General features: G+C 48.0%; 1 protein-coding gene across 3 annotated transcripts in view; it reads right to left on the bottom strand.

Moving 5' to 3' along the window:
* Nucleotides 1–42: 42 nt before the first annotated feature.
* BLTP2 (bridge-like lipid transfer protein family member 2) overlaps nucleotides 43–12,707 on the bottom strand; it is a 30,179-nt gene continuing 17,514 nt past the window's right edge. The window contains exons 19-33 of one of the 3 annotated variants that reach the window (XM_074189051.1): nucleotides 10,251–10,408; nucleotides 8,500–8,706; nucleotides 6,529–6,628; nucleotides 6,069–6,254; nucleotides 5,620–5,741; nucleotides 5,173–5,328; nucleotides 4,979–5,088; nucleotides 4,284–4,464; nucleotides 4,108–4,194; nucleotides 3,766–3,876; nucleotides 2,454–2,589; nucleotides 2,237–2,367; nucleotides 2,010–2,111; nucleotides 1,677–1,811; nucleotides 43–995 (exon numbers count right to left, since the gene is read on the bottom strand). In XM_074189051.1, the coding sequence (XP_074045152.1) occupies nucleotides 813–995; nucleotides 1,677–1,811; nucleotides 2,010–2,111; nucleotides 2,237–2,367; nucleotides 2,454–2,589; nucleotides 3,766–3,876; nucleotides 4,108–4,194; nucleotides 4,284–4,464; nucleotides 4,979–5,088; nucleotides 5,173–5,328; nucleotides 5,620–5,741; nucleotides 6,069–6,254; nucleotides 6,529–6,628; nucleotides 8,500–8,706; nucleotides 10,251–10,408 (2,105 nt within the window). In that variant the 3' untranslated portion in view covers nucleotides 43–812. The remainder of the gene's footprint in view (nucleotides 996–1,676; nucleotides 1,812–2,009; nucleotides 2,112–2,236; nucleotides 2,368–2,453; nucleotides 2,590–3,765; nucleotides 3,877–4,107; nucleotides 4,195–4,283; nucleotides 4,465–4,978; nucleotides 5,089–5,172; nucleotides 5,329–5,619; nucleotides 5,742–6,068; nucleotides 6,255–6,528; nucleotides 6,629–8,499; nucleotides 8,707–10,250; nucleotides 10,409–12,707) is intronic. The other 2 variants (XM_074189049.1, XM_074189050.1) reach the window with 2 other exon arrangements.

Consider the following 12,707-nt stretch of genomic DNA (forward strand, 5'->3'; position numbering starts at 1 on the left):
TTCTACTTAGTCTTCTGGGCACTCTCTCTCAGAGAGGAGAAATGCCACCACTCTGGAATTAGTGTGTGAAATGCAGGCCAGCCTCCTCAGCATGGATTCTAGGCAGCATCGATGGAGGAAGGGATGAGAGAAGTCCCTGCCAGGAAGAACAGAGCCGCAGCTACAGGGCGGGAGCTGGGAACTACTCATGGGGTCCACGCATTGCAGAGAACACGAAACAGCATCAAATTTAAAATCATCTTTCTTTCTCTTGAAATCCCATTTTGTTGCCACCCCCACCACCAGCACTTGGGTGCTTGCCCAAAGGGAGAGGGGAAGGGGCCCACGGCCAGCTCTCTCCTTCCAGCAGAACAAAGACTGGGTAGGATGGGAGGGTGGTCCCCTCTTTTTGTACAAGGCTAGAGGGGTGACGGGGCCAAGAGGGGATCACGTATCCCACAGCTTCCTTCCCCTGGCACATGAGAAAGGTTACACATAGAAATATAATGTCTATAAAAATGTAAGTAACACTTCTGCTCTGCCTCTGCTACCCTTTCCCCATTCTCCTCTGGCCCCAGTGCCTATGTCCTTGTTCTAGATTCTGACCTGATGCCTCTGATCCTCTGCCCGCTTGGCACAGGGATTGGCAGCACAGTGACATCTCCACTAGGCACTCCTAGGGGGAGTAGCGCCTAGCATGGATATCCTTCCCTAAGGCCCCCACAAATCCCCAGGGAGCAAGAGGAGTTCCACCCCCTGCTCCCGCCCTGAGTCACTTGGGCCCTGGATCTTAGGGCCAGAGTCCAGTTCTGCCCCATGGGGGCTTTCCCTGCTCATTTTCTCCTGCCGAAAATCGACTTCTTGCTGGGGTTCTTGTCACCCACACTCAGCCCAATGAGGAGCCGGGCTTTCTCGTCTTCCTCCTGCTGCTGCACATTCAGGTCTGACTTTGTTTCAAGTTTCCCTCGGGTCTCAGACCCTGCAGCTGGCTTCAGCCTTAGCTTCTCCTTGATCACCTGGGAGGATTGGGGGGGGAGGGGGATGAAGGTCAGTGAATCTGACATAAAACACCCAAGCTGCTTGGGAACACGCCCAGAGCACCTGCTCTAGCCGCCAGTCACCAGGCTGGCCTGCCCTCCGGCTTAGAATGCAGAGCTAGGTCCAGACTACTGGGAGGAAGGCCTCCCCTGAAGGAGATGCATGGATCAGAATTGTCACTATTTGAAGATAATATGTGTATGAAATATGGAAACATGCAGAGTGAAATCAAGTATCAGGGGTTTAATTATTGACACTATTCAGGAGCTAGCTGTAGTGCGAGCAGGCCCCAACCCTGCGGCCTCCCTGGAGCTCTCCGCCATCGGCACCTTGTTCTAAAGGCTCACATTCACATAGCAGTTTAACAGTTTATAGCAAGTTTTTCTCACAACGATCCTGTGAGGAAGGTATTAATAACTGTACAATTTTACACTATAAGGTCTAACACTGCTTTCTTTACATCCACCCTATAAGAAGGGCCTTTAAAGAATTGAAACAATTATAAATTATAACAACAATTATAAACAAGAACACTGAGGTTCAAAAAAATTAAACTGACTTTGCCAAGGTCACAAGCATCAGAGCGGAGACCTAATGAATAGGGTCCTAGGGCCCTAGGGCCCCCAGGCCCTACTGACCTAGCAAGCTCAGCCACACACCTGGGCAACCAGGGCTTTGCGGCTATCCCTCTTGACAGCCATGGCAAAGTCCAGCCACGTCCACGTGTTGTTGTGATATTCTAGACACGGCAGCACGAGATTAAGGTCACCCCAATCCACACTGTTCTTCTCACCCTGTGGGGAAGAGAGAGAAAAAGAAGGCTCACACACCCATCCATCAGCGAGCCTGCTGGCACTTTACAGAGACCCCCTCCTGACACAACAGGAATGGCCCCCAACTGCGTGGGAGAAGAGAGAGAGAGAGAGCTCCCCGGCTCCCAAGTTTGCTGAGCTGCCCCTACCCAGCCCAAGACACCCAGGGCAGGTTCAGACCTTATAGCTGACACAAAGTGGAACTTGTGGGATCTTAATGTAGATGAAGGAGTTGTTCATGGCCGCCCGTTCTTTCATTTTGTCGATGTCATCCACGGGATGCTGAGGAAGGCAGAAGAAATGAGAAACATCTGGAGTGAGGATAGCTCACTCACCCCTCTATCCCAAGGGTGGCAGGAAAGATTACCCAAGTGCCCTTCCCACCATCCAAAGGATATATTGGGTACCTCGGGTGCTTTGCGGAAGGACCTCCTGACCCCAGAGCCACGGTTCAGGCCCTGAGCAACACCCTTTCCAGGGCCCAGAGACACCGCATCCTCCGCCGTGATCAGCTGCCTCGGTTTCACCACTGGCATCCCTACAAGAGAGCGAGCAGGCTGGCCATCACCCCCCTCTTCGTGGCTGCTGCCCCACTCTGCTGGAGCCCCATTCCGAGGCACTCACCCGTGGTCACCAGCTTGGACTTGTCCTCTTCATCGCCGACCTCCTCATCCTCCATGCTTCGACCAGGAAAGAAAAAGCCCATCATTCTATGGAAGAACTGATGTGTCAGCTGGATGGTGAGGGGGACCACATTGACCTGCAAGAGATGGAGGCAGGAGGTGGTTTTAAAGTCATGATGGGGAATGGGGCCTAAACTGAGACATTATATTGAGACTCGACCAATGTGGGAATTTTTTATTGTTAATGAGTTTTGTTTTTCTTTTTTTGTGTGACTGATTCAGAGGAGGTTGAAGAGAAAAAGTGGATTTTGTTAACTAAAAACAAAAATGAAGTCAGTTTCTTATTTAAGATCAAAAGTCATACTCTGATAGTCAACATGATATGAAAACTCTCAAAAAAATTGCAAATTATTAATAATCATATTCCAAATCACTAAAACTGAAAAAATAAAACAACTCATGTCACACCCAACCAACTGGAAAAGATGAAAAAATATAGAAATAGTCAATGTTGGAAATGTTACACAAAGATGTGCACACCAATGCAGTATTGGTGGAATTGCAAATTGGTCCAATCATTCTGAAAAATAACCTAGAATTATTACGTCTAAAATATCCATATTCTTTGACCCATATATTTTACTGTTAGATATCTACCAAAGAAATCAGTGACAAGGCAAAAAGATCCCACACACGTCAAGATGTTCATAGCAGCAAAGTAGATGTCCACTGACTGGGGAATGGCTAAACAAACTGTGGCATGTGAATGTAATGGAGTGTGGCATGTGAATGTAATGGAGTATGACTGTGGTGTAAGAAACAATGACTAATGAATACAGAGAAGCATGGGAAGACATACATGAACTGATGCAGGGTGCAATCTGCACAATCAGGAAAATTACATACACAGTGACTAAACAATGTGAATGGAAAGAACAATGAAATAATCAGAATTAAATACTGGGAAGCTGAATTGGTTAAACTTGGCCCCAAAGAAGAGATATGAGAAAACCCTTTCGAAAAAATGGGAGACAATGGGGGTGGGCTACTGCTGAAAACTTCTTTTTGATGTGTTGGTTGGTTTTGTGGAAATTTTCCTTTTTTTCACATTATAAGGAATGACTCTTGGGGGGTGCAGTGGAGAGAGGAATACAGTGGGAAATATAAATGACATAAAAACAAGATCAATAAAATTTTTTAAAAAATCGCACACAAAAACCAAAATTTGTCACTCTCCCTTAGGCTAATTCTATTGCAGAAACAGTCTTGTCTTGCCTACCCTTAAGATTCTTCCTAAGTTAGGTTTACTTCACCTCAAAGTGCTCCTTGATGGAGATGCCCCCCACAGGAGGCCGGACTTTGCTGAACAGGCGTAAGGCCAATTGCCGGCCAGATTGGCAGGCACTCTGGGGCCGGAGCACCACCTGTGGGATGCAAAGGGTCAAAATGAAGATCCACCAGTGCCCTTTAGCACTTACTTTAAAAACCTGTTGTAGGGTCACATTCACATAGCAGTTTAACAGTTTAAAGCAAGTTTTTCGCACAATGATCCTGTGAGGAAGGTATTAATAACTGTGAAGGCCCTGAATGTCCAGCTCACTCTCCCACTGCTCTCTGCAGGGAGTGTGGGCTTGGGCAGCAGGAGGGACACTTGCCTTATAGACCGCATTGGGCAGGAGGTTGTTCATTGTGAACCAGCCCAATTCTAGGAGATGTTCGGCTGTGTCATCAGACTTATTCACCTGTTAAGATAGACACATTCTGCTGCAATATGCTTTTCTCTGGGGTTTGCCAGAGGCCCCTTTCCAGGTTCTGTTGGCTATGGCACTACCTTGCTATAGAGGAATCGCTGGAGCTCCAGTTCAGCAATGCCCAGCTGCCCATCCTCTTCAGTGAGGCGCCATCGTGCCTGGGCAAAGTAGAACTCTGTCCGGCGGGCCACACTCACATCTTCTTGCTGCTTTCGAAGTTCCATCTTGTTGGCCCGTTGAAGCTGAAAGTCTTTAAAACACCTGATGGCATGGGGATGAGGTCAAGAAGGAGTGGACAGAGCCAAAGTCCGCTAGGTCAAAACGTGTACGGTAGGGGATATCCCAAAGGAGGAGCCAATTCCAGCCAGACAGACCACCCTCACCCACCCCACCACCTGCAGGGCCACATGAACCTCAGTCCTCTTCCTCCACCCTCCATCAGGAAGCTACAAAGCTCTCTGGCCATCACCAAGGCCAATGTTCAAGTGGCCATCATGCCCTGCTGCCAAACAAACTCCAGAATTTCAGGCTCAGAGCCAAGGTTTCAAGGCTGCCAGCCAGAGGGGAACCCCCATATCCCTGTCTGTCTCCCTCACAACCATCAGTCTCTGGATACAACCTGCCCGGGAGCCAAAGGAAGGGAGGTAAGGAAGCCAATCCCAGGCATCGGCTCCTGACCAGGGGCCCACAGTCCTGAGGCTCCTGGCACTGCTAGAGGAGGAGGTGGTTGGAAGGTTAGCAGGACACCATGGCAGGGGCACCCAGGCTGACACACCTGATGAGGATATTCAGCTCCTCACTCTCCAGCTGCAGGTCTGCTTTCTCCTGGCTCAGCTTCTGGTTCAGCTCAAGGAGGTTCTCATTCTTGCTGTCATCCTGCAGAGACTGGGGGAGTCGGAGGGGGCTAAGTGAGTGGGAGCTCCCTCCCCTGCCTGGGAGCCCAGGGCGCCCTCCCTCTGGTGCCCCAACCTTCATGATGGAGTACATCTGCTTCTCCAGCTGTCGAATCTGCGCCACATGCTGCCTGACAGCCTCCTGCAGGTGGAGGATGCTGCTTCGCTGCTCCTCAGGGTTGCTGGAGATCTCCAACTGGAAGCGTACCCGCTGCTTTTTCTCACTATGCTCCTAAGAGAGGGGAGCAAGAATGAGGCCAGTGGGTATGGGGTGAAGGCACCTCTCTTCTCAGAAGCTTCCTGAGAAGAAGGATCTCCTGATCACTGCCAGAGAGCAGGTCCACAGAAAGGTGCTTATGGTTGGGAGGAGGAAGGCTGATGCCTGTGCAAACTTGAGGGGGAGGGGGAGAGGGAAGGGGCTCTCCTCAGGACCATAGCTCAATGCTGTGGCCTCCCAAAAGAAGTACAGGGATTTGGGTCAAATCTGGCAAGGCTTGACCTGAGATCTGAGAGTCAGGCTCACCTTCCGCTTGGGCTCCACATGGAGAAGCAGGTTGTTGACAATGTCCAGAATCATGGCATACTGGGCCGGGTTGGTCGAGATCTCCAGTTCATGGTGGATGAGGGTGAAGGTGTCCACAGCTCCTATGATATCAGCCAGGGATATTCACAGGGAGTCCACTGTCCCCCTGAAAACCCTCCACACCCCAGAATCTCCAGGACTGGGAGACTGCTTAGAGGCAAACCCTCCCACTCTGACTGTATTCAGGTGGGGGGTGGGGCCTTGCCTCACCATTGGGGGATCCACCCTGGACAGGGCCCTCCCTAGAACTGATGCCAATACCTGAAGCTAGCCCCAGAGGGGAATGGCCAGTCCAGACTTTGGTTAATATACAAGTCTCAAGCCCCAGCAGAGGTTGCCAACTTCAGGGGACCCTCCCCATTTTGAGAAGCCCACACACTTGTGCATACCTTCCTGTTTTTTCAGCAGGTCCTCCTTTTCTTCCTGTTGCTCATGGACCTCAGGTGGTTTGATCTGAGTGGCCAGCTCAGGGTCAATGTCATGGCTGTAGCTGATGTAATACATCCGGCAACTGCAGCGTGAGATGATCCGTTGGACTTGCTGGGCTTGTTGGGCCTCCGCTGGTTGGTTCCAGTCTAGGCAGGGAGAAAGTCTGCTTAGGGGCAGTTCTCCACAGGGGACATCCCTCTGACTTATGTCCAAAAAAGCCATGCCTCAGAACCTTTGCTTCTAGGACCAAAGGACTCCAGGGAAAACCACCAGAAACTCAGAAACAGCAGTCTGGCCTAATCCCAGCTATCATCCTGTTCTCATGTCCCCACCCCCCAGCACTATATTGGGCCCAAAGTGGAGGCCCCAGGACCCTCCCTGCCCCTCCCAAATGTGGGATGAAGGTGGAGCCCAACCAACCTGTGGTGGTGCTGACCATGCCGCCCACAGCCTGCCCACTTTCCATCAGTTCCTGCACAGAGTCCAGAGTGCGCTCCCGATGCTCCTCGATGTTCTTCACCTGGACAAGTAGAGATGGGCATCTTTAGCCATAATAATCACATTTTGGCTCTCAAGTCGAGAATGGACACCACTTGTTCCACAGACCTCCCATTCCCATATCTCTACAGACACCTCCAAGGGAGAAATCAAACTGTGCCTTTCCACGTTTCAAATGCCTTCAGCCTTTCAGACTGGCCCTGAGCTTTCCAAGGATAGACATCAGCTATGAAATAAAACCCTCCTTTCCCAAATTCCCGGTTGGCAAAGAAATGTGGGACACATGTTCAGTAAGGCATCCCTACTAAACAGGCACAGAAAGCCTAAAAAAAAAAAAAAAATCAGAAATCAGACTTTGGTCAAAGCAAACTTTCACTAGACCTGGCACCTTCTCTAGTCTTTTTCTCAGTGTTCTCTGTGGACACTAATAATGGTGAAAGGGGCAGAGAAACTGGCATTCATTTCAATCTCTCTGCCAGGCAAGATTCAGTACAACGTGAGCAGCCTCATCACTGGAAAAAAGAAAACTGCATGGAGCCTTCAACCATCAAATGAACTGACTGAGGCCCAGAGAATGAGTTCTGTGTACAATGTGCCCTCACATGCCCCTCAAAGACTGTATCCCAAAATGGGTCATTCTCTGAAAGCTGCAATTGCCCTCAGCTGAGAAAGCGCGCTTCAGGTATAAGGTTCAGCATGTCTGAGACAGGCACAAATCCCAGCAGCCATCTCCCCTGGACCCCTCCACAGAGAGAACAGGTGATCTATGTGGTTGCTGCCAGGGTGCCAGCTCGACATCCTCTGCAGATCACCACCAACTTGTCTGTCCCCTCCTGGCCTGACTTGTGATTTGAAGGTTGTTTACCTCCAATATAGTTACACTTGATGTTGCCTACACTAGGCTTCATTGTGATGGTGGTGAGATGCCTCAGATTTATCCCGCCAAGGGCAGAATAACAAATGTGACTTTTGTTTTGGTCTCATCACAAGTGATGGGGTGGGTGAAGGGAATGGTTTGGGGAGGGCTGCAGAATTCCCTTTTTTTTGCTGTCCTTGCTAATAACTAATAGTACTGTCCAAAATTGGCTGGTGGGAGCTCACAGGTGCTCCTGAGAGCTGAGCCTCCTGCTATGACTGCCTCCAGGTGGCTTTAGGAAGAGGTTAAGCACAAGAACAGGTTTGTGTCATCTTCCCTGGCTTTACTCCCAGCTCCCTCCCTCTCGAATCCCCAGAGTACACCCTCTCTCGGGCCTGCGAACAGAGCATCCGCACAATGTGGGCACCTTCTGAGCTGCCCATGGAAGAGCCCTAAAATCTGACCTGCTCTCCCTTGACAAATGCAGTTAGCTGACAAACAGTAATCAGAAGTCAGATGTAGCTAACAACATTTCTCAGAGTGCAGAAGCTCCGGGCCTTGTGCCAGTTACTAACAGGGTCAAAAGCCCACCAAGCTTTGCCTTACGTGCTGAGGATATGAGGACAAAAGGGGAAGGAGCAGCTAAAGGCATGGAGGCTCAACAAACCCGGGGCTCCTGTCATCATCTACACTCAACCGACAGTGGCAGGCAATGAAAGAATTTCCCCACCTTCACTCATTCAGCACAAGATGACAAAGTCTCTAATGTGTGCCAGGCTCTGGGTGCCTGAGGATACAAAGGCAATGAAGGAGTGGCTGCCCCCAAGAAGCTTGCATTCTCCTCTGGGGGCGGGGGGGAATGGAAGTGGGCATGCCATCTAAGTGCCCAAAGATACAGAAATGGGAGAGGGAAAGCAAGAGAAGTTTATTATAGATGACCCCTGAGGCAAGAGGGAGCCAAGACTGACTTCTGTTAACAGGAAAGACAGGTCTCAATCTGCGAGGTTAGAGGGGGGAGAAAAAGGGGGAACACTGACCTCAAGCCAGAGCTGCCGGTCATCTCGCTCAGCAGGGCTGCTCTCGGTGGTAGCGAAGTACTGCATGCCATCCAGGAGACATGTCCAAGATGTCTTCTGCTTCAGGGTGTCACCATACCAGGCCGGGTGGTGTTGGCACTGAAGCAGCTGGGCTTTGGCCGCAGACACAATGACACAGCCCTCTGTCTCTGCACCTCGAAGAACCATCTGTGGGCAAAGCAAAGAAGTAGTCTAGACAACAGGACCACTTAGGAAGAGGGGAAAATAAGCTACAAGAACACACCATCCACTGGAACTGGTTTAGTCTGCCACTGCCACCAGCATAATTCAATACCAAATCATTTGGCTAAAATAACAAATACCCTTCAACTGGCGACTGGCTAAACAAACTGTGGTAAAATGATTATGTTCAAACACAACTATGACACGAGAAATGATAAGCTGTTTAGAAAAAACATGGAAAGACTTGGACCTATGAACAAAAGTTCTATCCACCTGCAGAGAAAGAAGTGACAAATAGAAACATGCGTAGTATGGTCTTCCATCGTGTATGTATGTTCATAGATATTTTTGTGTGATATAGAAAATCACAGTTAATTGTAGCCTTATCTAGGGCAGAGTAGAGGGGAAGGGAGAAAAAGTAAAGTACACAGCAGAGAACAAAAGAAAACCAAGAAGGAAGTACAAAACTGCTGAGTAGAGTTGAAAACAATGTGTAGTATTCATTACATAGGTTTTCTTGAAATGGAAATTTGTTGTTTTATATTGAATCTTCTCATGTTGTGTACTGTGTGCATGGAAATGTTCTTTTTTTCTTTGTTCATTTTGTATTTAAGTTTGAAACAAATGAAAATTCTTTTAAAAGTAAGTTTATATCAAATCCTAGAGCAGGTCCCCACCAGCTCCCTAACCCTGGAACATCCCCGGCCCTGCTTGCCAGTTTCCTGCAATGCCCCTCTGTATCTGTCTCAGCTCTCACTACAGGCCCTAAGAAGCAGCACCTGATCACCAAGTGAAGCGTGGGAGGGAGGAGAAGTGACCAAATGCCAAGTTCTTCAACTACTCTGGCCTTCAAAAATGGGAATGCATGCTAGCAGAGTGGGCTCTTCCTAGTAAAACAGGTCTTCTCAAATTTGAGTCTAAAAGTTTTTAAAAAAATATTCAAAATGCTTGGATGAAAAATGCTGTCCACATCCAGAGAAAGAACAACAGAGTCTGAATGCAGACCAAAGTATATTGTTTTCACTTTTTTTAAATTTATTTTTTGTTTCTTCTTTCTCATGTTTTTTCCCTTTTGTTCTTATTCTTGTTTCACAATATGACAAACATGGAAATATATTTAAGGAGGGAGGGAAGGGAAAGAAGGGAGAAAATTTTTCAAAATCTTACAAAAAGGAATATTGAGGGGGCACAGTGGATAGAGCACCAGCCCTGAGTCAGAAGGACCTGACCTCAGATACTTAATACTTACTTAGCTGTGTGACCTTGGGTCACTTAACCCCATTGCCTTGCAAAAAAAACAAACAAAAAAAAGAAATAAAAAATGTTGAAAAATAGCTTTACATCTAGTTGGGAAAAAACTTGACAACCATTACGTCAAGAGAATCAGTTTTAGGTATTTATAAGATTTCCCAAGCCCGCTGCCAAGCAGGTTCCTAACATCACTGAATCCCAAAGCCCTGTAAGTGCAATTAGATCACAACTTCTCTCCCACCCCCTCTATTCAGGGTACTGGGAGATAGCAGGGGTACCTGGCAGTTGACCAGTTCAATGAGGCAGTTGCGGTTGAAAATATCATCTGTCTGACAAGCAGCAATACCACACAGCTGCTCACTGACCCCCGACTCCTCTTCCGTGAATACCACAAATTTATCTGTCTCCTCAATGAGCTTCCGCAACATATGGGCACCTGATGAGGAAGAAAAGGCCCAAGATCAGAGGGGGAAGAATTCCCACCCAATCATATACTAAACTAAATAACACACAGAATTCCTTCTCCCTGTTGTTCCCCAGACTGATCACCCTCCTTAAACTAGCTCCCTCTGCTTGTGTCTCTCTCCCCACATCTCCTCACAGTCTTTGTTCTGGGTCCTTTAATGCCCCATGTCTTATGGAACTGCCTAGAAAAACAAGCTGCTAGAACAAACAGAAAGAAATAAACAAACAAACAAATAAATAAGATTTAAAAAAAAAGAGTAGAGCCCAGAAACAGTTTTTCCCTGTAAACACCTTCTTTCTGTTTGTTCTGTCTCCAGACTCTACTCTTTTTTTATCTTATTTATTTATTTGTTTATTTAAGGCATTGGGGTTAAGTAATCATTAAGTGTCTGAGGTAAGATTTGAACTCAGGTCCTCCTGACTCCAGGGCTGGTGCCCTATCCACTGAGCCACCTAGCTGCCCCCGAGCTCTACTCTTCACTAACAAAAGGCCCTGAGTGCTGGGATGGAAGTAATGGTGATGCAGCCTCAAGTGACTACTCCATCTTAGAATGTGTGGCAGGGAAGGAAAAGAAAGATGATGAGAGTCTGACGTGCAAAGAGCCCCTTTTAAAGGGTCTAGACTCTAGAATGAGAAAGGACAAGTAGAGTCCCATCGACATGGGGAGTCAGGCTGGATGGGATGGAAAGCTCAATGGTGAAGGTACAGAAACAAGTCTTAGGAAGAGGAAAAAGAAGTTGCCTAAAGAGAGCCATGTGGATACCCAAGGAAATAATCCACTTGAACTTTAAAGAGAAGTGCGAACATGGAAGCAATGGTACCCATGAAAGGGAGCACCAATGTGTGGATGGTTCAGTCTCCTAGGAAGAGTGCCACTAGAATGAATGTTCTGAGACTGGCAAGAAGCTAAGAAACAACAGCAAGGGGTCTTCTTAAGGTTCTAATGGAAGACGGGCAGGGTGCTGCCCAGCATGGGGGTGGGAAAAGCTAACCAGAGCAACATCTATTCCCAGTTCTTTTCATTTCTCTGTGACATGAATGATCTTTGGACTGGAAAAGAAGCAAGATAAAGTGAGAGAGGACTAAGAGAGGCCCAGGCTCAAGTCAGATCAGGGAAAGCAGCACCTGGATTTGGGATCAGAAGAGTCAAATCCTGCTTGTCCCCTGGTTAACATGGACACGTTCCCTTTCCCTCTGACTCTGACATTTCTTTCAGGCATACAAAGCATCTTACATGCATCAGACCCTCACAAATCCTCTTGGGCAGCTACTATATAAGACTGCTGTCCAGCCAAGGACACCAAGGTACACAGGTGTTAGGGATCCTGAACACAAGGGGCAGGATTCAATTCTAGACTTCTACTCACTTGGATTCAAGTAGGCACAAGATCTGTACACAGAGTCGAAGAAAATTATTTTGAAGATGAAGGGTCTAGGGGTAGCTAGTGGTGCAGTGGATAGAGCACAGGCCCTGGAGTCAGGAGGACCTGAGTTCAAATCTGGCCTCAGACACTTCATAATTATGTAGCTGTGTGGCCTTGGGCAAGTCACTTAATACCACTGCATTGCAAAAAAAAAAAAAGACAAAGGGTCTGGGAAGAAATGGGACCTCAGTGACATCCTGCAGGAAGCCCATGAAGCTCCAAGGCAGAGGTGAGGATGGCAAGCATTCCAAGCAAGAAGGAGAGCCACTGCAAAGGCACACAGGAGGGAAAGGTCCAGGAACAGCAAAGTGGACCCACTGGCTTGCAGAGTTAGTGCAGTAAAGCCTGTAAGGCAGGAAGGCACCAAGAGATTCCAATGGGAAGCAGAATCCTGCTCCTGGAGATGACAGGAATAAAGCTTCCTGAGCAGAGGGCTGCCCTCCAATGAGCAATGATGAACAAACCATGATGTGTGAATATAAGGGCATCTTACTGAACTGTAAGAAAAGATGAACATGAGAAACTGGGAAAGTGTGGACAGATTTTTAAGAAGTGTTTCTGAGCAAAAAGAGCAGAACCATGCTGACAAGAAGTGATGGATTGGCTGGCTCTAAAAGGGTTTCTCTGTTCCAAGTTCAAGGAGGTGAGAGTGATCTAAGAAGAAATGACTATGATGTAAAAGCAGGAGGCCACAACAAAACTGAAAATCAAATAACAAGGCAATAGGCAGTAGGGCCAATCTGATGGTCCTAGGATCTCTTCCAGTTTCAACCCTGTGATCCCAGATACGATCAGCTTTGTCCCATTCATTGAGTAAACGAATCCCTGGCATCTGCTCCCCTCCC

The sequence above is a fragment of the Macrotis lagotis genome, chromosome 5 (genome assembly GCF_037893015.1).
Source record: "Macrotis lagotis isolate mMagLag1 chromosome 5, bilby.v1.9.chrom.fasta, whole genome shotgun sequence".
Classification (NCBI taxonomy): Eukaryota; Metazoa; Chordata; class Mammalia; order Peramelemorphia; family Peramelidae; genus Macrotis; species Macrotis lagotis.